The 23,562-nt window shown below is 50.5% G+C and overlaps 1 protein-coding gene across 3 annotated transcripts in view; it reads left to right on the top strand.

Moving 5' to 3' along the window:
- Positions 1-15,852, top strand: part of SLC29A3 (solute carrier family 29 member 3) — a 50,193-nt gene extending 34,341 nt beyond the window's left edge. Inside the window, exons 4-6 of one of the 3 annotated variants that reach the window (XM_025397777.1) lie at positions 4,001-4,227; positions 8,536-8,698; positions 14,431-15,852. In XM_025397777.1, the coding sequence (XP_025253562.1) occupies positions 4,001-4,227; positions 8,536-8,698; positions 14,431-15,085 (1,045 nt within the window). In that variant the 3' untranslated portion in view covers positions 15,086-15,852. Of the gene's footprint in view, positions 1-4,000; positions 4,228-8,535; positions 8,705-14,430 lie in introns of all 3 variants that reach the window. The other 2 variants (XM_025397778.1, XM_025397776.1) reach the window with 2 other exon arrangements.
- Positions 15,853-23,562: the final 7,710 nt, after the last annotated feature.

Below are 23,562 nucleotides of genomic sequence, written 5' to 3'. Positions count from 1 at the left end.
AGCACCACCGTCTCCAGGGCCACTCTTCTTCCCTGGTGGAAGTGGCAGAGAGGGAAGCCAGTGTCCTCCGTTTGTGCCTGTGGACCAGTCTTGCACCTGGCACGTTTCGTGAAGCTTGATGAATGTTGAAAATAGCCCTGGAGCCCATGGATGGAGGCTCTGGGCAAGAGTGGTTTATGCAGCAGATAATTAGCAGGCAGGAAGGAGACCTGTGAGGATGAAGGGCCGCATAGAGGGACAGAGCAGGGGACAGAACAGCATTCCACACTGCATTGTTTCTGGAATGCATTTGGTATTGACCTCCTCCTCTCTAATTCCTCCCCACCTTTCCTGCCCTGGGGGTGCCTGAGTAAGCAGTCCCCCAGCTCTCTGCAAAACAACCTTCCCGTTCAAGGAACTTACTACCTTGTAGCGACAGGCACACAGGAGGGCTCCCGTGATGCTGCACCATTCCTGCTGGACTTTTTCCTGGCTGTGTCTACGAGGAGGCGGTTAGAGGCAGAGGCCATTCCCCAGGCTGGCGGATGTTTCCAGCCGAACTTCCTGCCATGCTGAGGTGGCAGGGATCAAGAAGCAGACAGTCGCTGGGAGGCTCAGGCCAGCGTGAAACTGCCCCCCGGGTGCTACTGATCTCCCTTGCTTGTCAATTTGTACATCCAGCAAATATTTACCCAGTGCCTCCAGGTCCTGTGTCTGTGCTGGGGGAGAACAGGCAGGGCCCTGCCTTTTTAGCATGCCTCATCTCTCCAGCCTGGCCTTTGCCTCCTTCTTGCCCCAAGGAACTGGTTCAAACTTCTTGGCATTTGTTCCCAACCTCTCTCTCCACTTGAATTTTTTTCAGATTTAGAATCATTAGCTGTTAGGGACCTTAATATTATCTGGTCTAGCTTCTTGTTATAGATGAGGGGACCGAGGCCCAGAGAGGTTGAATATTTGTCAGGGGTTACACAGTGAGCAGATGACAGAGCTGGGCAGGGCTCTGGTCTCCTGACTCAGGCTCCATGCCCTGCTGGCTCTTATCTTGGGAGTGGATGGGACAGCTCCAGCTGCTAGGAGAGGGTGGGGACACTAGGAGACCTGTGTGACAGGGCTCAGTATGTAGGACTACCTCGAGCATCGGGGTAAGGCTTGACTGCTGGCCTCCAGGGCCCCTGCTGTACTCTTACGATAGATGCTCTGGGCCACCAAGGGTCCAGATGGCCACCTGGCTGCCCACCAGCTCCTGTCCAGGCCAGAGCCCCTGCAGACCTTGAGAAGATATGCGTTAGTGTGAGGTCTTCATGGGCATCTTAATGCAAGGTTCCCCACAATCAAGCCCTGAAACAAGGATTCAAATGCGAGTAGTTTATACGGGAGGTAAAGGTGGGAGAATACAGAATGGGGACAGGAAAGGGAAGGCAGTCAGCAGAGGATTCCTTATCAAGTCAGCTCCCTCAGAAGGGACAAGAACACAGTCCTGCTGGGGATCTCGGAGAGCCAGTGTGGAGCATGGCTGAGCAGGAGGGAGCTGAGCTGGAGTATTTATATACCAACTTCCCTAGTCATTGGTTGAAGGCTGCTCTTAGGAGGTGTTACTTACCTGTCACTCCCAGCATTGCTGTAGCTTCTGACTCTGTCATTCCCAGCTTGAAACCCTGGTGTACCTCTTTGTGTTAGTGGGTACTTTTAGTAGGAACAAGAGAGACACAAAAAAGGATGTCCCCTTTCTTTAAGTGGAAATTAAAGGCAGGTCCACCTTTAGGCATCATTGGATCAAGGGGATCTCCTCTGCACCCCCCCTGGGCTCTGTGTGTCTCTGCATGGCTTTTCCTCCGTGTCTAGCCTCGCCCCACACAGCTGGCTAGATGGCAGCCAGCAGCCCCAGACACAGTCTCGGCAGCGAGCTTCTCTCCACAGCTTCCATGTAGCAGTCCCAGGGAAGACTTAATGACCCTGTGTGGGTCACATGCTAATTCCTAACTCAACCCCAGGGACCAGGAGCAGGGAACACTCTGATTGCCCCAGGCTGCGTCACGTGCCTGTTGTTGGTGGCTCTGTCGGTGTGGGTATGGGCAACCTGGCTGACCACCTCCCCAGGATGACTAGGCCAAGGAATGTTCTCCCAGGGGGTGGTGCTGACAAAGGCCCTACGCCCCGCCCTCCTCCAGCACGTGAGTCCACACGCCTCTCTCCAGCATCACCTCTGTGCTCCTCTGCTCCCATCTTGACTGCAGCCAGAGTCCATTTGCAGCTCCCTGAACATGCCTCGCTCTCTCTCCCAAGACATGTGCACTCACATCCTCATTCATCGTTACCATCCAGCATAGACATTGCCTCCAAATGACCTTCCACGATGCCCAGGGTGGGTTTAGTGCCCCTCAGATGTGCTGCATGATGCCCTGGGCCTCCTGATGGAGCATCTGCCACAGTGGTACCTGTTGCTGGTCTGTCCCGTGTCCTGGGCATCCAGCACAGTACTGGACACACAGTAGTTGCTCAGTGCACATTTGCAGAATGACCACACCATTGAGTATACACGTTAACAATCTGAGTGATGGGCTGGGATTCAGCACACCTGGGTTCTCATCCAAGCTCCCTACGGACTCACGCCACAACCTTGAACTGTCCCTTCACTTCCTTGGGCTTCCTCACACCCCTTAGAAAGCAGTGACAGCACCTGCTGTCTCTTTAGCTGAGGACCAGAGGGAAACTCAGATTAGCCTGGGGCCACAAAAGCACTTTGAAAAAATTCCTTTCTTGCTTTTCATGTTCATCATTTCACACCTACTTGTGTGTGTGTGTGTGTGTGTCTGTGTGTGTGTGTGTATTTTTTTTCTACCTTTCAAATTTTTCTTTTTTTAATAAAAAAAAAATTATGGAATCTGGCTTTTCTCCCAGCCCCTCCCACTGGTTAGCAGGAAAATTAACTACACATCCAATCCGGTTTAAAGCTTAGTCTAATCTGATGATTTAAGCAGCCCCTTGAGATGATGTTCTTGCTCCCTAGAATAAAAATGTGCAGCTTCTCAGATAGACTGCTTCCCTGCTTTTCTCCCCAGGCCAGTATGGGGGCTGGGAAGAGTGCATGGCTCATATGCAGGCCTGGTGCTAGGGAGTGTGAGGGTTCCCTGGGCCCCAGGCAGCACTCACTTGGCATCAGCTGCTCCCCATGATGACTGAGGTCGTCACAGGAGGATGCCCCTGCCCTGACCACCACTTCTGTGCCATCCATATTTCCTCACTCCAGGGGAGGCAGTAGAACATCATTCTGAGAACTGACCAGAGCCAGACCTCCTGGGTTCATTGCTGAGTGACTTTGAGCAAGTTCCGCAACCTCTCTGACCTCAACTTCCTTATCTGTATACATGGGATAGGTAGGAATACCTGTCTTACAGAACCAGTATAAGAATCAAACACACTGGCATATAGGAAATGCCTAGAAGAGTGCTAGAAAAGTATGCATTAAACACTGTTTGAGTGTTTGCAATGATGATGATGATGATTTTCTTCCCTTCTTCCCTTTCCCCCCAAACCTTCCGCTAAGTTTTGGGGGAAGGAAGCTCAGTGGGTGGCTGCTCTGTTTAAACACTAGACAAAGCCAGCAGGAGCTCAGCCCTGTGGCAGGAAGAGCAGGGGTTTGCCTCAAACATCCTGGTGTCCTTGTGTCCTTGAACCTCACAACAAGGTGAAAAGCAGCACTACCCACTGAGCGCTGGTCCCGATCCAGGCACTGCCCTCTGCACCCCACACTGCTCACCTCTTCCACCACACCCCCACATGAGTTGAATCAACTCCCCCCATTGTACAAGTTCAAAAGCTGAAACCAGAGCAACTGAGTCCCTTACCCAAGGCCACACAGCTAGGGAGCCAGGAAAGCAGGATTCGAGTTCAGGCCTCTTGACTGCAGAGTGAGTAGTCCTAACTGCTAAGCTCGCCTGCTTCACTTAAGGTGGCTCACCAGCCCCAGCCCACACAGGAGCCCCAAAGGGGTGTCTAACGGCTTCTGGCATCCTCGCCCCAGGGTTGCGGTCCACATCCGTGTCCTGGCCTCACTGACGGTCATCCTGGCCATCTTCATGGTGATAACCGCACTGGTGAAGGTGGACACCTCCTCCTGGACCCGTGGCTTTTTTGCTGTCACCATTGTCTGCATGGTGATCCTCAGCGGTGCCTCCACTGTCTTCAGCAGCAGCATCTATGGCATGACCGGCTCCTTCCCTATGAGAAACTCCCAGGCACTGATATCAGGTGAGAGCCGGGGTCCGGGCAGCTGACCAGGTTCATCCACCCAGGAGTCATGGGAGGGAGTCAGAGATGAGCATGTGGTGGCCTTTTCTGAAAAGGAAGTGGCGTGGGTGCTACTTGTGTTTCAGTCATCTAGTAATGTAGAACAAGCTACCCCAAAACTTAGTGGCTTAGAACAACAACAGTCATTTCTATTACTCACAAATTTGCAGCTCGGACAGGAGTTTGCAGGTGTAGCTCTTCTCTTCTCCCCATGGCATCAGCCAGCATAGCTCGACGGGGAGCTGGAGGATCCAGTTCCAGGTGGTGCGCTCTCCTGGCTGGCGTGTTGGTGGTGGCTGCTGGCTGGAAGCTTAGCCAGGGCTGAGCTGGGGCCAAGGACTTCCATTCCTCTCTATGTGGACCTCAAATGGCAACTTTGACTTCCTCATGGCATGGTGTCTGGGTTACAAAAGCCAGCATTTCAGGAGATCCAGGCAGAAGCTTTATTTCTGATTTAGCAAAAGAAGCCACATAGGGTCAGTTCTACCATAGCCATAAGCTCACACAGACTCGAGACAGATGGACCCACCTCTGGGAGAGTAGGCAAGTCTCCCACTGTGACTGTGAGAAGGTAGGCAGGAGGGGAGATGGAGTTGCAGCTATTTTTGGATAACATGGTCTGCCTACAAAATGCAGTTCCTGAAACCAGTCTTCTTCCCTTTCCTTCCCTCCTTCTCCTATTCCTCTTCTATTTTTCCTTTTCCTTATCTTTTTTCCCCTTCTTGTCTCCTTTCCTTCCTTCTGTCTTTTCTTCCTTTCTGATTTTATAGAGAACTTGCTATGTCCTGGGGATGCAAAGATGAACAAGCACTGGTCCCCTCGGAGCTGATGGCTCAGTGAATAAACTGTCATCCCCAGCTCCCCCAAGCTTTGGTATTCTGTGGGTGTGCCTGTGCACGACGTGGTCTGACCCCTCTAGCTGACGTTTGATGCTGATGTTGATGAGCCTGTTCCGGAGGCCTTGGCAGTTTTGTTCTCTAAGCTGGAGACACACACGTCTCTCACCCAGGTGACCCAGCCGGGTAAAAAGGAGTGGGTCAGGAACCATTGGTGCTTTGCCAGGAGGCCACAGTCCCTGGGAGCAAGACTGGAGGCTCTGCTGCTGTGTCTGCCCCTCCACATGCCCCTGTTGTGCAGAGGAGAGCTCTAAACATTTGCCCACTGACAGCAGTTTCACAAGGAACCTGCGCTGTGCCCCTCAGTTAATAACACCGGGAAGCATGTGGCCAGGATGACAATACTTTGACAAGGGTATGTCCCTTCCCCACTCAGGCCAGTGCCAGACATCACTGGTGGATCTTTATCTTTCATCCTGAGCTTCTAAATCCTTCTCAGCGCAGCACTTGAGGCAGTTACTCTCAGCAGTCAGAGTCTAGATGTGAGCTTCAATCTGTTTGCCATTTCTGAGATCGGATTAGGCTTCTGGCTGTATCCTGGGAAACACTTGAGCCTAAGATAAAATAAAAATGGACCTGTTGCTAAGTTTCCTGGGTGCAGGCAACACGTACTAGCGATGCTTTCAAACGGGCATTTCTGGACTAAAGGCAGTGGCCACTGGACATGGGATTTAATCCCTTCTGTCACCATGGTCTCAGAAGGAGGCTCTTGTCCCCTTAGTTCCTTCCATCCTTGCTGGCAGCCTCTCCAGGAGCCAGTGACCAAACTTACCATTTGCATTGACAAGCAGTCCTCGGGTTCCTCTGTCCACCTGTGATCTTCTAGGGATGGGGAGTCTCCTGTGGATTTTTCAGAAAGTCTATTTAGAAAAGTGGGGAAGTTTAGTACTTCTATGCCAGTATTAATGACCCTGAGTCTAAACCATGGTCACCACTGTATGGGGCCCTTGTGGGCACCCAACACCCTGGAATATCAAGGTGTCCCCGTCTCCCAGAGGTCGCAAGGCCACCTCGCCAGCCCCACTTGCTTTTTTTTCCAGCACAGCCTGTCTGTGAATTCCACATGCCTTGGCATCTGAGGAACAATTCATTTGTTTTGCGCTGGTGTTTTTTTAAACCCCTCATTTGCATGTATTTCCATAACTGATGAGATAAAAGTAGAGAGTCATGAAGGATGAGCTCCCGGAGGCCTGGTTTGTTGTTGATGATAATATTGTAAATTCTCTACAAGTTGGAAAGAGAGAGAGGAAAATCAGTAGGCAGTGATGTTAAGATCTCTTCCTTGGGGCGGCTGGGGAGTGTCTTACTGAGTTTAACCCCAGTTCTTACAAAATGTCTAGGCAGGGATTACAGCTTCTCAGAAGTGGGCATCCTCTTGGCAAAGGGTTTACCCGTTGTTGCTGCTTTGATGTGAGAAGGACAGAAATAGCCAAGCACCTAACTGGGAATCAGAAAGGATTTGTTTGGTATTTGGCACTTCTCCTCGCCAGGCAGGCTTCTGAGTGCCTCACGTGTACTAATCCTTTTAATCTTCATCACAGCCCTATGAGGCGGGTATGATTAACACCCCCATTGTATAGATGAGGATACAGAGGCACAGTGAGGTTAAGGACTTGCTGAAGGTCACATAACTGGAAGTAGTACAGCCAGGTTTGGACTCAGATGTTTTGATTCTAGAGTCTATGTTCCTAATTACAGTGCTAATTTTTATACCTTTGCCCTCCCTCAAGTACTACCCAGGCTAATACAATTTATGGTGGGGAGGCTGGGGAAAGGATCCTCCATCGGGCCAAGGGCTATTCTCTGTAGAGCCACAGAGGCCACAGGCAGAGCATGGGGAGCCGTGATGGCACACCATGGTGGACGGGGCCTGACTGTCCTGCTTCCCCTCTGCTTCGTGCAACAGTGGGCAGGAAAGTGGTGCTGCGTAAGAGCTGCCCAATGGAGACAGAGCAGGCCATGCCCACACAGACCCAGACTTCTTCCCACCTCTTCAGGAATAGACATTCTGATCTTCTGAAGTGGGCAGGTTCATCCTGCCAGTCAACCCGGCTCATCCACCAGGCCCTTCCCACATTGATGGTGATGGTCTTGGCCTTGTAGTCAGTGCTTTTCCATTCATCATCCTGTTTCCACCTCACTACAGTCACCTGTGATGAACAGGACAAGTATTAGCCCCACTTTCCAGGCAAATAAACATAGGCAGGGAAGAAAGTAAGTGATCTGCCCACGCTGGTGCCAGCGTTCCCAAGCAGTGCTGCACACAGGCCTTCTGACTCGTGGCCAGCACAGGAAGACGACCCATGGCTGTGAGGGTTCTAAGGAACAGAAGGACATGTCTGCTGCCTCCCAGAAGCAACGGTACAATCGTGGCAAGGCAGGGCATAGTGTTTGTTGAAGGCTACTGTGTGCCAGGCCCTTTCTGAACATCATCTCAGTCAGTCCTCAAAGCAACCACACAGGGTGGGGTTGTTATTCCCATTCTACAAGCGAGCACACTGTAAAGTCAGAGAAGCCACGTTACCCCTAGGGTCCCAGCTAGCAAGTAGCAGAGTCCAGGGTGACACGTCCATCTGCCTGACTCCTAGGCCCGTTGGCACCCTAGTAAGTCGTGTGGCCTCCTCTGTTAGGTAGCGGTGAAAGGTGTGGCAGCCACACGGTCTCACGGGTAATATGTATCAAAGCCATTGGCAAGGAGAACATTCCATGTGGTGGGGTGGTTGCGTGCTTGTGTGTGTGCGTAGGTGTGTGACTGTGTGTGTGTGAGTGTTGTATGTGTTACACATGCATTCACATGTGTGTGGTGCCACAGTCGCCTTGGGGTACACAGCAGGTTCTGTGAGCTCATGGGTGGGCAATGGTGGGGGTTTATAGTCAGTGAGGACACCCCAGAAAGGGTGGCCTCCGGGCAGCCCCTGGGCCTCCTTCCCAGTTTGGTTGGTGGGTGCTTTGGGCTGGGGACAGAGAAGAGGAAATCCAGAGGTCTCTGGCACTTCCTGCCCCTAAATCTAAAATTTCAGCCCCCACTACAAGGGCAATAAAGAGAGATGGAGGTCAAGGGTCTGAGGTGCAACAGGAAAGGCAGCGGACTGGTGGTCCCCTGGAGGCCATGTGCCACCTCAGGCAGCAGCCTCTGACAAGTCCGGCAGAGAGAGGGGGACACGACCCCCTCGGAAACTCAGGAAACGCTGGAAATGCTTGACTGCTGGGCCCTCCCTGTCTCTGAGGCTTCAGGACACTGAGAGAGCTTTGGCATTTTTCGCACTGAGGAATTTTTATTTTGGTTTGTGAAACCCAAGCAGGGAGGGGCCTGCAGGCACTCCTCCTCCTCGCCCACCCCTCACCATCTCTGCATGTCCTCTGTTCTCTGCAGGAGGAGCCATGGGCGGGACAGTCAGCGCCGTGGCTTCCCTGGTGGACTTGGCTGCATCCAGTGATGTGAGGGACAGCGCCCTGGCCTTCTTCCTGACAGCCACCATCTTCCTCGTGCTCTGCATGGGACTCTACCTGCTGCTGTCCAGGCTAGAGTATGCCAGGTGAAGGTGCCACTCACTGTCCACGCCTCCTTCCTGTGTGTCCAGTTATGGCCATGCTTCTTTTTCTCAGCAAATTCTATGCTGGCTTCTTGTCTAGGTGCTATGACTCAAAGCAGTTGCTCAACAAATTGGCTTGGCTGGTGAACGTGAGAAGCTGGCTCTGTGCTGCGCCCAAGCAGTTGGAGCCTCACGTTTAATCATGGTGAACAGTAGTTCCCATTGGTGAAACACAGCCCCTTATTCCAGCGCTGTGTTCCTGCTAGCGTGATGTGTTCTACCTCATTCAATGCTCACACCTCTATCCAGGAACCGTGGAGCACACCTGTAATCCCAGCACTTTGGGAGGCCAAGGCAGTAGATTGCCTGAGCCCAGGAGTTCAAGACCCATTCTGGGCAACACAGTGAGACCCTGTCTCTACAAAAAATAAAAACTTGGCTAGGCATAGCACCATGTGCCTCTAGTCCCAGCTACTCAGGAGGCTGAAGTAGGAGGATCGCTCGAGCCCAGGAGTTAGAGGCTGCAGTGAGCTGATTGCACTACTGCAATTCCAGCCTGGGTGACAGCAAGACCATGTCTCTCTAAAAAACAAACAAACAAAGAAACAAAAAACAAACTCACACTCCTCTGTTCCTCTTAGAGTACAGTACTATTATTATTTATTATTATTCCCATGCACAGATTAGAAAACCAGGGTTCAGAGAGATTAAATTGCTGTTGTTTTTGAAGAGACAGGGTCTCACTCTGCAGGCCAGGCTGGAGTGCAGTGATGCAATCATGGCCTGCTGCAGCCTTGACCTCCTGGGCTCAAGCTATCCTTCCACTTCAGCCTCCCAAATAGCTGGGACTCCAGGTGTACCACCACACCCAGCTATTTTTTAAAAAGTTTTTGTAGGCCGGACACGGTGGCTCACGCCTGTAATCCCAACACTTTGGGAGGCCGAGGCGGGCCAGATCACAAGGTTAGGAGATCGAGACCATCCTGGCTAACACAGTGAAACCCCATCTCTACTAAAAATACAAAAAATTAGCCAGGCATGGTGGTGGGCGCCTGTAGTCCCAGCTACTCGGGGGGCTGAGGCAGGAGAATGGCGTGAACCTGGGAGGCGGAGCTTGCAGTGAGCCGAGATCATGCCACTGCGCTCCAGCCTGGGTGACAGAGCAAGATTCCATCTCAAAAAAATAAATAAAAAAAAAAAGAGAAAGAAAAACAAAAAACAGTTTTTGTAGAGACAGAGTCTTACTGTGTTGCCCAGGCTGGTCTTGAACTCCTATGCTCAAGTGATCCTCCTGCCTCAGCCTCCCAAAGTGCTAGGATTACAGGCATGAGCCACAGTGCCTGGCATAAAGAGGTTAAATTACTTGCCTGAATCTCAGAGCCAGTAGGTAGTAGAGCCAGGCAGGATTTTAAGATGACTCCAAACCTGTGCTTGGACAGCTTGCTGCCTTATGGGGCTTCTTTCCACCTCTAGGACCTGTTTTCTCGCCTCGAGTCTTACTCTTGCTTTCTCTCTCCAGTTCCTCCTTTTGCTTTGTTGCTTCCTGCTGCTTTTTACAAAAACAACCCTTGTCTTTCTCTCATGTTTTATTGTTTTCAAAGCATTTTCCTCTCCACTATTATTTGATATAGAAAAGGCAGGAGTTATCCCCATTTAATGGGTAAGGAAACTAAGACCAAGAGAAAGCTAAGTGGTGTGCCAGGTGCGTGAGCCAGCAGAGCTGGGGAGAGATCTGCCCCTGATGCGGCCCTGTTCCACAGGAAGCTATTTTTTGCAGTGGCACAAAGCTAAGCAGTTTACGTGTGTATTTTTGTTTATGATTTATGACAATCTGTGCATTTGTGATTGTATTTTCTCACTTGAGAGCTGGGGAAACTGAGGCTTAGGAGAGTTCACAAGCACGCCCCAGCTCACTCATCTGGTGAGTCACAGGCAGGACCGGAGTTGTTTCCGGAGTAGCCTCTCCCCACCAGCTCATGCTATATCCCTGGCTCACGACTGCAAGAGCCTTTTCTCATCATTCATTCTCCCTGTCCTCATGAGAGTCACCTCGTTAACCCCTAGAACCCCCAGCCTTCCAGCAGAACATCGATTCCCCCTGGGCTGGGAGGGAGCCACTTTCCTCAGCTGTAGGACTCTTCACCGCTTCAGCAGTCCTCAGGGTTCAGGAGGGTAGGAGGAGGCTGATCTGCTTGAGCTATGCAGTATCCCAGGCACCTACAGACGCCTGGGCTGCCCAGCTCTCCCCGCCCCTGCAGGGCTGTCATCAGAAATTGCCTAGCTGTGGCTCCAGGCTGACGTCCCCGAGCTTCCTGCTGCCTGGCTGGCTGTCCATCCCCCAGCATCCTGTACTCTGCCTGGCACCTCAGCGTTGTGCCTTAAATGATTCTACAGCCACTGAATGAACAGAGGAATGGGAGGGCCGCCCCACTCCTTGTGCTGTTTCCTCATGTCCTATTTCTGGTGCTTTGGGTGGTCGGTTTCCAGCAGGGTAGTCAACCTTCCTTGCTTGCCTAGAGCCAAAGGAGCTCCCAGGACAAGGGACTGTAAGTATTAAAACCAGGACAGTTTCAGGCAAACCAGGATGGTTGGTCACCCTAGTTCCTAGTCTCATTTGGGCAGGCCAAAGTCCCTTACAGCTGAGCATGTGAGACAGAGAACACCCAGGACCATGCTATCCTGTAGACTTTTCTATTTCTTTTTCTTTTTCTTTTTTTGAGACAGAGTCTCACTCTGTCACCCAGGTTGGAGTGCAGTGGCGCAATCACGGCTCACTGCAGCCTTGATCTCCAGGGCTCAAGCAATCCTCAAGTTAGCCTCCCAAGTATTTGGGACAACAGGCATGGGCCACCACGCCTAGCTAATTTTTGTATTTTTTGTAGAGACAGAGTTTTACCATGTTGGCCAGGCTGGTCTCAAACCCCTGACCTCAAGTGATCCGCCTGCCTCAGCCTCCCAAAGCCCTGGGATTGATTATAGACACGAGCCGCTGCGCCTGGACAGAAGCTTCTGTTTCTTTGCTGATTAAAACTAGGGTCAGGATTTGTGGGCTCATAGACACTTCTCTAAGGATGGGGCTCATGGAGAGAGCTGTGCTCCCAGGTCTGCTTGAACTAAATCTTCCTGAAAAGGCAAGCTCGCCCGTCCTACATTTGGGAGGGTGAGGTGACGCAGGAAAATTTGGAAGAACTTAGGAGGAAGAGCTGTGACCAGAGGAACTTGGTGGGGAATTTCCTGAGAGCAGACTTAAGGCAAGGACCTGACAACGCTGAATAGAGGGGAAGTAAGAATATTCCTTTCCCTAGATAGCGATTGTGAAACCAGACAGGGCTCTTGGCTAAAGCACCCCATTCACCGCCACTCGAGAGCGATTCTGGGGAGGGGCCCTCTCACACACCCACTCACCCACCACCCACATTCGAGTTATCTGCAGGTCCTTAGGGTAGGAAGACTGACTGGGGCTTCACAACTTGGCTGTATGAAACCTCCATTTTACAGAGGAGGAAGCAGGCCCAGAAAGGGGTGTGCCTGGCCCAAGATCACACAGGGAGGCAGAGACAAGGCTGAAACCAGAACCACGTTACTGCTTACACACACACCCCTACACTAATTCCCTCTGTTTGAGCTGCATTAATACAGTCAGCCTGTATCTTCTGGTTTTCAGATACCTGGGGCCCAGAGAGGTTGAGTGGCCCAGGCAAGGTCACACAGTAAGGGAAAGTGATCTAAGCTCTCTCACTGGTCAGAGTAGCAGAAGTTGGAGAGATTGATGACATTCAGTGTTGAAGATATGGAAGACACTTCTATAGGCTACTTCTCAGTTCTTTCAACAGTTATGTGTTGAAGGGCTGCTCTGTGCCTGAAGATTTAGCTAGAAACAGTCAAATGTGGTCCTTGCTCCAGGAACCTGTCTTTTTCTTCTTCTTCTTCTTCTTTTTTTTTTTTTTTGAGATGGAATCTTACTCCGTCACCCAGGCTGGAGTGCAGTGGCATGATCTTGGCTCACTGCAATGTCCACCTCCCGGGTTCAGGCAATTATCCTGCCTCAGCCTCCTGAGTAGCTGGGACTACAGTCGCACACCACACCACCATGCCTGGCTAATCTTTGTATTTTTAGTAGAGATAGGGTTTCACCATTGGGTCAGGCTGGTCTTGAACTCCTAACTTCAGGTGACCCGCCCACCTCAGCCTCCCAAAGTGTTGGGATTACAGACATGACAAGAACCTATCTTCTACCGAAGGAGACACATGATAAACAAGTAAGCCAATGCAATTGCTATAGATTGTGGTCAGATCTTTTGAAGGAACTAAACAGGTGCTCTGGTAGAGATGAACAGGGCAAGTTACTTCAGTTAGGGTGGGTAAATGGTGCTGAGCAGAGTTAAACCGGTAATACCTATTAGGAGAGCAGTTTATCAGTAGCTATCAAAATGTTAAAGGTGTAAACCTTTTAATCCAGCAATTTCCTCTTCTAGAAGTCTGCCCTACCAAAATACTAGTATACATGCGCAAGGATTTACGTGTAGGGATATTCATTGCAACACTGTCTGTAGTAATGAAAAGTTGAGGCAACCTAAGTGTCCATCAGTAGGGGAGCAGTTAAATTGTACATCCATTGGGTGAACCATCATAGACTAACATAAAGGAGACATAGGCCATGTGTTCCTGTGTAGAAGGATGGCCACGTGATACTGTTCTTTATGCAATTTTATGTATTCATTTATGTCTCACAGTTTTGCAGGATTTAGGCAGTTAGTATAAGGCACTTGTGTATATTATTTACATATATTGTATTTAGGCATTACACTGTTGTAGAAAGTTTTACAATATGTATGGCTTGACCCCACTCTTGCTTAAGAAATGTAACTGTGTGAGTGTTGTTTGTGTGTGCGTGGAATAGTATGTACCAGATTGGTTTTTCTGTTGTTTTGTTTTGTTGAGACAGGGTTTCACTCTGTTATCCAGGCTGGAGTGTGGTAATGTGATCATAGCTCACTATATTGAACAACTGGGCTCAAGCAATCCTCCTGCCTCAGCCTCCCCGGTAGCTGGGACTACGGGCATATACCACCACCCCTGGCTAATTTTATTTTTAAATTATTATTATTATCATCATTTTTGTAGAGACAGGGTTTCACTTTGTTGTACAGGCTGATGTTGAACGCCTGGGCTCAAGCAATCCTTCTGCCTCTGTCTCCCAAAGTATTGGGATTATAGGCATGAGCCATCAGGCCTGGCCTAGAATGTTAACGGCCAGTACCACTAAGGAGTAAAATCAGAAGTAGGAAGAGGTCAGAGTCCTCTTTCTATTAATACTATACCATTTATTTTTTGTATTATTTGGGTTTGTTGTATCAAGCATGTATTCATTTTATCATTTTAGAAATTTGCATTTTTAATACTATTTTACCTCTATTCTCCTAAAACATAACAAAAACAGGTGAGCCAGGACAGGGGCCCAGATTCACCATGCGTTGGTCAGTCCTGGTTTCCTCTGTCCCTGCTCGTGGCATGCCCACCACGCTGGCTGGCAGGCAGGCCAGGGACAGTGCAGGCCTTCCTCTGACCACCTCGCGACAGCATCCATCATCTCAGGGAACGCTGGGGCTGTAGGCATATGGGGCTTGGGCTTTCCATGCTGGGTTGGAAGGTTCTGTTCTGAGTGCCCACCCCTGGCTGTGCTGACTCAGATCCCAAGCAACCTGCTTGACGGTGGCCCTGTCTCCTCCCCGCAGGTACTACATGAGGCCTGTTCTTGTGGCCCGTGTGTTTTCTGGTGAAGAGGAACTTCCTCAGGACTCCCCCAGTGTCCCTTTGGTGGCCTCCAGATTCAGTGATTCTCACACGCCCCCTCTCCGCCCCATCCTGAAGAAGACGGCCAGCCTGGGCTTCTGTGTCACCTATGTCTTCTTCATCACCAGCCTCATCTACCCCGCCGTCTGTGCCAACATCGAGTCCCTTAACAAGGACTCAGGCTCACTGTGGACCACCAAGTTCTTCATCCCCCTCACTACCTTCCTCCTGTACAACTTTGCTGACCTGTGTGGCCGGCAGCTCACCGCCTGGATCCAGGTGCCAGGGCCCAACAGCAAGGCTCTGCCAGGGTTCGTGCTCCTCCGGACCTGCCTCATCCCCCTCTTTGTGCTCTGTAACTACCAGCCCCGCGTCCACCTGAAGACCGTGGTCTTTCAGTCCGATGTGTACCCTGCACTCCTCAGCTCCCTGCTGGGGCTCAGCAACGGCTACCTCAGCACCCTAGCCCTCCTCTATGGGCCTAAGATTGTGCCCAGAGAGCTGGCCGAGGCCACGGGGGTGGTGATGTCCTTTTATCTGTGCTTGGGCTTAACGCTGGGCTCAGCCTGCTCCACCCTCCTGGTGCACCTCATCTAGGAGGGAGGACACGAGGACATTGGTGCTTCAGAGCCTTGGAAGATGAGGAGAGAGTGCAAGAAGGCTGGGGGCCATGGAGGAGAGGCCTAGAGTTTCGCTTGGGACAGACAGCAGAGCACACTCCGGCCTCATCCCTCCCAAGATGCCAGTGAGCCACGTCCATGCCCATTCCGTGTGAGGCAGATATTCCAGACACGTTAACAGAACACTCTGAGACAGTTGAAGAAGAAATAGTACAAAGCAGGGGTACTCCCTTCACAGCCGAAGGTTAACATTCCACCTTCTTTCTAGCCCTTCAAAGGTGCTGCCAGTGTTCGCCCTAGAGTTGTTACAAAGCCAGTGCCAAAACCCAGCCATGGGCTCTTTGCATCCTCCCAGCTGTGCTCATTCCAACTGACGGTGAGATGCAAGCAAATGCTCAGCCCTCCTTACCCTGAAGGGGTCTCCCTGGAATGGAATTCCCCCTGGCATGGTCAGTCCTCAGGCCCAAGACTCAGACCCCTGTGTTCTGTGGGTGAACAACTGCCCACCAACCAGACTGGAAAACCCAGAAAGACGGGCCTTCCACGAATGCTTCATTCCAGAGGGACCAGAGGGCCTCCCTGTGCAAGGGATCAAGTGTGTCTAGCCTGGGTTTTCAAAGAGGGATCCTCATGGCCTGGTGGTCTATGGCCTGGGTCAAGATGAGGGTCTTTTAGTGTTCCTATTTACAACATGTCAAAGCCATTGGTTCAAGGGCATAATAAATACTTGAGTATTCTGTGTAAGCCTCATTGATGTCTCTGTTAGTCAGAGTCTTAACAAGCAATGGCATACTCAGATTAGGCAATATGAGGATTTTTAAAAATTGTATTATTCTTATTATTGAGACAAGATATCACTCTGCCACCCAGGCTGGAGTGCAGTAGCTCAATCATAGCTCACTGCAGCCTTGAACTCCTGGGCTCAAGTGATCTTCCAGCCTCAGCCTCCTGAGTAGCTGGGACTACAAGTGCACACTACCATGGCTGGCTAATTTCTGTATTTTTAAAATTTTTCATAGAGATGGGGTATTACTATGTTGCCCAACCTGGTCTTGAATTCCTGAGCTCGAGCGATCCTCCCACCTCAGCTTCCCAAAGTGCTGGGATTACAGGTGTGAGCCACTGTGCCAGCCTAATTTGAGGATTTTCTTTTTTTTTTTTTTTTTTGAGATGAAGTCTTGCTCTGTTGCCCAGGCTGGAGTGCAGTGGCGCAATGTTGGCTCACTGCAACCTTGAGGATATTTTAAGAGCAGGTGTAGGAACCCCAGGGGGTTGTGCATTCTATCTAAAAACTAGTAATAGGGAGGCCATTCCAGCTCAAGCCTGATGTGGTGGGCGGGAGGGAGTCCTTCTAGAACCTAGGGAGTGACTTTGTCTGGGGATGGGTTGGGACACATCCAGCCTGCTGTAACCCTGCAGGAGGGAGCTGAAGGAATAAATTCCCTCCATTCTTCCTCTGATTTCCATGTCCCTGTGCACTAAAGCCCAGCCAGCCGCAGGTGGAGAGGGTGGAGAGAGGCCTAGAGAGAAACAGGGAGGTGTCTGGCCCTGGGTCTTATGCATTGCAGGACCAGCGAGCACCTTGGCTTTCACAGGTTTATTTTTTGTGAACATCCCTGGGGGTCTGAAGCTTTGATCAGCAGAATTAGGTGTTGCTTTGTTCTGGTTTGTTGCAGATAGTTGTGTATATTGAAGCTGTTGTTTCAAAAGACAACCCCTAGGTTCCATTGCTCTATCTGGGGAGGCTGTGGCCCCTCATGTTGGCGATCTCCTGACATGAAGAGTAATTTATATTTTTTTCAGGTGTCTAGAAGGCTCCCAAAAGCCTGTTCCTTAGAAAACAGCATGGCTCGGGAATCAGAGAGAGAAAGGAACCAGATCAGACCAGGAGCTCTCTCTCAAGAGTCCTGCAGAAAGAACAGAACTTGCCCCCAAGATGTGGCAACCCCTAAAGCTGTGAATCAGCCCTCTGCTTCTCTGCAGAAGCGCACTGGCTCAGTGGTGCCCTGCAGAGGCTGATGAAACTGAGAAGCAGTCAGTAATCCAGCCAGTGGCAGCAGTTCATGTTCCCTGCCGTCTCAGCCTAGTACACATTCCCTCTCCTTGGCCAGAGAATTAAAGAGGACACCTTGAAAGGGTTTCTGAACTCGATACCTACCAAAAAGAAAAAATTCTCCCTTCCCTTTGCAGGAGCCTGAAATCTCCCCCTTGGTTTTTTCATTGACTTTAATGCTGTGGATGATTTGGGGTGTTGGTCTAGCTGGTGACTCATCTCAATCATAAGTGTTTTAGAAATGAGAAGCATTGGCCGGGCACAGTGGTTCATGCCTGTAATCCCAGCACTTTGGGAGGCCAAGGCAGGCGGACCATTTGAGGTCAGGAGTTCGAGACCAGTCTGACCAACATGTCAAAATCCCATCTCTACTGAAAATACAAAAATTAGCTGGGCGCGATGGCTCACGCCTGTAATCCCAGCACTTTGGGAGGCTGAGGCAGGCGTACCACCTGAGGTCAGGAGTTCGAGACCAGCCTGACCAACATGTTGAAATCCTGTCTCTACTGAAAATACAAAAATTAGCTGGATGGGCCGGGCGCGGTGGCTCAAGCCTGTAATCCCAGCACTTTGGGAGGCCGAGACGGGCGGATCACGAGGTCAGGAGATTGAGACCATGCTGGCTAACACGGTGAAACCCCGTTTCTACTAAAAAATACAAAAAACTAGCCGGGCGAGGTGGTGGGCGCCTGTAGTCCCAGCTACTGGGGAGGTTGAGGCAGGAGAATGGCGTGAACCCAGGAGGCGGAGCTTGAAGTGAGCTGAGATCCGGCCACTGCACTCCAGCCTGGGCGACAGAGCGAGACTCCGTCTCAAAAAAGAAAAAATAAATAAATAAAAAATTAGCTGGATGTGGTGGCGGGCGCCTGTAATCCCAACTACTCAGGAGGCTGAGTCAGGAGAATCCCTTGAACCCGGGAGGCAGATGTTGCAGTGAGCTGAGACCATGCCATTGCACTCCAGCCTGGGCAAAAAGAGCAAAACTCCATCTCAAAAAAGAAAAAAGAAAAAGAAAAAGAAATGGGCACCATGCCTGCCTTAAAGTAAACCAGCAGTCTCTGACCTCAGAGATGGGGACCACCTTGGAGCGATCACCTTGCAGCTACTGGGGAAGGAATAGTGGTGGTCTCTCATGCTCTGTTGTAGGGAAATGGCTTTCGAAGAAGTGGAGGAGGCATCTCCATTAGAGAGATGATTTGCAGTTAGTGTGGAGCACGGGGAGTTGGGGGGCCGGCCATGGTGATGGTAGGGCATGGAGATGATAGACTAAGTTGCATCCACTTTGCCAGGGGAGGAGAGGTCACTCTGTTGGGAGGGGCTGGCGGCTTGGCTGTTGGGGATCATCCAGGCTTTCGCTCACTTTGCTTGGTTACTCACCTTAGTGGGCACTTCACAGAGGGTCATTCCCTCCCAGGGAGGGAGGAAGGAAAATGAAAATCCATCTCCAGGCAGAAGGATGGTTGGGGAGTTCAATAACCCTTCGCTGTGAGAAGCAGCTCATGGGCTTCGGCTGCTCTGGATCTCAAGTCTCATGTGAACCCAGCAGGCTTGTGAACCAGCTAGTATGTTTGGAGGGGTGAACAAAACTCACCAAAGAGGAGGGGAGTTTTCAATGAGGGAGGTAGAGGGGGTGCCTTGAGAGGTTGTCGTTGTCTAAGAGTTCTCTGATTTAATTCCAAATGGCAGTTTTTAGGGCACCATAGAGATGTTCATTTTCCTCCTTCTTAATTTTTAATTTTTTGGTTTCTTTGAGACAAGGTCTCAGTCTGTCACCCAGGCTGGAGTGCAATGGCATGATCACAGCTCACTGCAGCCTCCACCTTATGGGCTCAAGCGATCGTCACACCTCAGCCTCCCTATGAGCTAGGACCACAGGTGCATGCCACCACACCTAGCTAATTATTTTTTAAATTTTTTATAGAGGCAGAGCCTCAGCGTGTTGCCTAGGCTGGTCTCTAACCACGCAAGCAAACACTGTGTTTGTGTTCTAGTGTTCTGTGAAAGGTAGAACTTGAGAGTGATGAAATCAGATGTTTAGCTGAGGACATTTCTACGCAATGTATTGAAAGTGTGGCTTGGCTCCTCCTGACTGCTTATAATAAAATGTGAGAAGGTGGGAGGACTCAACAATTTTCCCGCCTTGGCCTCCCAAAGTGCTGGGATTACAGGCATGAGCCACCATGCCCGACCATTTTTCTCCATTATTCAATTAACAAAGCCGCATGAGTGGACTCTTCAACCAGTGGGCAACAGGGATTTCTGAGAACATGCTTGTTCCTACATATGCAGGAGCTGGGAGAAACTTCAACCAGGGGCGCTATTATGAGCAAAGACCCCTCATTCAGCTGCCTTCCACTCCGTGCTCCAGGAGAAGCCTTCAGCCTCCTCATCGGCTCGGAGATGATGTGGGAGCTTAACTTTTGAGCCAATGTCACGCTTTTATAGAGAACTCCACGTAGAAGAGGGGGCAAAGCCTGTTGGCATATTTATAGTATATTCCAGCTGAATGTGAACTGAGAGCCCACGCATGTCTCCACTTGGTGGGCTTTCTGAGTGGGAGCACCTCGTGCCTATTCTACCATCATCACTTCCTTGGTGGCAGCATTGTCAGTGCCAGTATGCCTCTGGGCCTGAGTCACTGTTGCTCTTCACTCACTCGCTGAGGCTGCCTGGTTCCTGGTCCAGCGTTGACTCCAGCAGGATCCTAGAAAGAATTTCTGCCCCACCATCAGGTAGAAGCTAGGACTAGTCATGTAGCCATAGAGCTGGCTACTGGGGAAGGAGTAGTGGGGGTCTCTCATGCTCTGTTGCAGGGGAATAACTTTCAAAGAAGTGGAGGAGGCATCTGTTAGATGATTTGTAGGTAGTGTGGAGCACAAGCGGGAAGGTGGGTGGTGATGGTAGGGCCTGGAGATGACAGATTAAGTTGCACACACTTCACCAGCCCCTGCTGCTGAGGTGACCCCTGCATGTCTCGCTGCTGATAAACCTGTCTTGGAACAGCAGGGTTGTGGGACATGAGACACAGCTTTAGAGGTCAGGAAGTCTTGCTCCCAGCCCCACAAGGCACCATCTGTGTGAGTCAACGTTCCTGAGTCTCATTTCCTCATCTGTAAAATAGGGATAATAGTAAGTCCCAGAGCTGTGACCATCTGCTGTGCCACTGAGCCAGCCTTTCACCCCAGTCACACCCACTCCCCAGCCCACATACGCAAGAGCTGCACCAGGCGTCACAGCCTTTGCAGCAGGCAACTCAGGGCACAGTGCACACCCCCTACTGCCACCAGGTTTCTGCCACTCAGGAAGTCCAGGGCAGCCTCAGCCTGAGATGGCGAACTCAACTTCAGGCTTCCCTGGGCTTGACCCTGAAGGAGAGTGACAAAGATAGCCATGCTCTCTGCCCCTACAAGGTTCCAGCCAACTGACCCATTGGCACTGTGCTCCCCGCTAAGAACAGTTCCGGCGCTTGACTGGAAGTTAGAGGAGCTCCAGGGCCACAACACAGGGCCAAGGAATTGACAGTCACAGGATTCAGACATGCAGACTGAAGTTGGAATGCTGTTTCTGCCACCTCCTAGCTGGGTCACTTTAGCCACATCCTGCTGGTGCGCTTTTCTGATGTCTAAAATAAGCCAGCCAGGCATGGTGGCTCACACCTACAATCCCAGCACTTTGGGAGGTTGAGGCGGGAGAATCACTTGAGGCCAGGAGTTCAAGACGAGCCTGGACAACATAGTAAGACCCTGTCACTACAAAAAAAAAAAAAAGTACAAAAATTAGCTAGGCCTAGTGGTGCATGCCTATAGTCCCAGCTACTCAAGAAGCTGAGGCAGGAGAATTGCTTGAGCCCAGGAGGTGGAGGTTACAGTGAGCTAGAATTGCACCACTACACCCCATCCTGGGCAACAGAGTGAGACTGTGTCTCTAAGAAAATAAAAAATAAAATGAGAAGCCTCTCAGGGCTGTAGAAAGATTAAATAAGCCCTAATATCATATGCAAAGTACCTGGCATATGATAGATCCTCAACAAACTTGGTTTTCTTCCAGGTTTTGCTGCTGCCTGGACAACTTGTGGCAATGCCAGCTGCTTCCCTGTGGCAGGCTGTACCCTGTACCCAGTGCTCAATGGACTTGCCAGGCCCCTTGCCTGGCCCCCAGGCCTAGAACCTGACACTTGTTTGATGCTCAGGCCCCCCACCTGGATCTGCCTACCCAGGCATGCCCGACCTGGGGGCAGGATACACTGGGTAGAAAGCTGGAAATCCAAGACCCCAGACCACTCACTTTCTCCTTTGGACAGGCTGCTTCACTTTTCTATGCCTCAGCTGGAAAATTTGGTACCCCAGTACCCATTCTATCACTATCATGAACGCACAGCCATGAACAAAGATGCCCTTTAGAAACCGGTGTAGTTCCAATGGGGTTACGAGAGCCTGGGCTCTGGAGTCGTTCTGCCTAGGTTTGAGTCCTTATTAGTTCCTGGCTGTATGACTGAAGGTAAGTCCAATCCCCGCCTCCGTTTTCTCATCTGAACACTAGGGGCGATTGTAGTACTGCTCTCATACCCGGTTATGATGATATACTAGCAATGCACATAAAACATTTGGAATGGAGCCTGGTGCTACAGATGAATGTTTGTGTCCCCCTCAAATTCACATGTTCCAATCCTAACCCCCAACCTGATGGTATTAGGAGGTTGGATGTTTGGGAGGTGATTAGATCATGAGAGTAGAACCCTCATAAATGTGATTAGTAACCTTATAAAAGAGACTCCGCAGAGCTCCGTCACCCCTGTGCCATGTGAGAACACAGTGAGAAGATGGCCCTCTGTGAACCAGGAAGCAGACCCTCACCACATACCAAATCTGCTGCAACCTTGATCTGGGACCTCCCAGCCTCTAAAACTGTGAGGAATAAATTTCTGTTGTATATGAGCCACCCAGTCTATGATATTTTTGTTATAGCAGCATGAACAGACTAAGACAAATGTGAAGGAGCTTGACTGAACTGTGTTTGTATTCTAGTGTTTTGTGGCAGGTAGAACTTGAGAGTGATGAAACAAGATGCTTAGCTGAGGACATTTCTATGCAATGTATTGAAAGTGTGGCTTGGCTCCTCCTAATAACATGTGAGAAAAGAGAAATGACTTAAACATGGAATGGTGAAGCAAAAAGGAAGCAGAACTTAAAGCCTTGGAAAATCCTCAGCCTATTCATATTGCAAAAAATGAGAACACTACAGGTGTAGTCAAATGACTGTTTGCTAAGGAGATCAGAGTGTATCAACAATCCGACCTGGGCTCTGCAATCCACTGCTGGCCATGAGCTTGGGAGCAGGCCCTGCTTCTGCAGCAGGATGAGTGTGGTCTACATCAAAGTAAAGGGAAGTGCAGATCATTAAGCAGCTACTATGGTCAGGCTGTGCCTATGTACAGTATCCCTGCCAGGTGGGGTGGGTCATCCCCATTTTACAGATGAGGAAACTGAGACTCAGAAAGATAAAGTCAATAAGAGACCATGTTAGAATTCAGACCAGAGTTAGGAGGCTCCAAAGCCTGTCTTTCCTCTTCACCCTGCTGCCTTAAAAGATTGAGAAGGGCAATTCCAGTTTAAATGGTTTGTGGATCTGAGGACACCCAGAGCACACGCTGGGTAGACAGGGTAAGGAGGGGGGAGAAGCAGAGTCAGGACGAACTTGTCTGGTGTGAGGGACAGGGGCCACCCAGCCTGCCCTCAGTCCTTCTATGGTGGCACTGATGGGTCACTGGCCATCAATACCCAAGGCTGCATTTATTATAGGCACTTGAAACATAAGGTTCATGAAGGCAAGAGCAAGATTTACAGAGCATGTGATACAGGCAGAGAGGTTCACCATCTGGATCTCATGTGCCACATGCCTCAAGCCTGTCCTCTCCAACATGCCAAGGAACTGTGGGTGGGTCCACCTTCCCAGACACGGAGAAGAGTAAAGTATGAAGTCCTAGGATAACCATGCCTTCTGTTCCCAACTTAAAACATATGCCTAGAGCTGGTGGGGCCCTGAGGCCACCAAGTCCAACCTCTACCATACTTGGGCTACTGTAAACCAGCTGGCACCAGGCCTACGCTGACCAACAGTTTCTAACAGATTAAGTCCCAGAGGCCCAAGGAGATTGAGCATCCTCAGTGCTGTTCTTCTTATTTATTTATTTATTTATTATATACATTTTAAGAGATGGAGTCTTACTATGTTGCTGAGGTTGGAGTGCAGTGGCTGTTCAGTGGTGCAATCACAGCTCACTGCAACCTCCAACTCCTAGTCTCAAGTGATCCTCCCACCTCAGCTTCCCAAGTAGCTGGGACTACAGGCATGTGACACAGTGCCCAGCTTTTCAAAAAAATGAAATGTAACTATATTTTCCA

This window comes from Theropithecus gelada, chromosome 9 (genome assembly GCF_003255815.1).
Source record: "Theropithecus gelada isolate Dixy chromosome 9, Tgel_1.0, whole genome shotgun sequence".
In the NCBI taxonomy this organism is placed as follows: Eukaryota; Metazoa; Chordata; class Mammalia; order Primates; family Cercopithecidae; genus Theropithecus; species Theropithecus gelada.
This window is presented reverse-complemented; position numbering and strand designations above follow the sequence as displayed.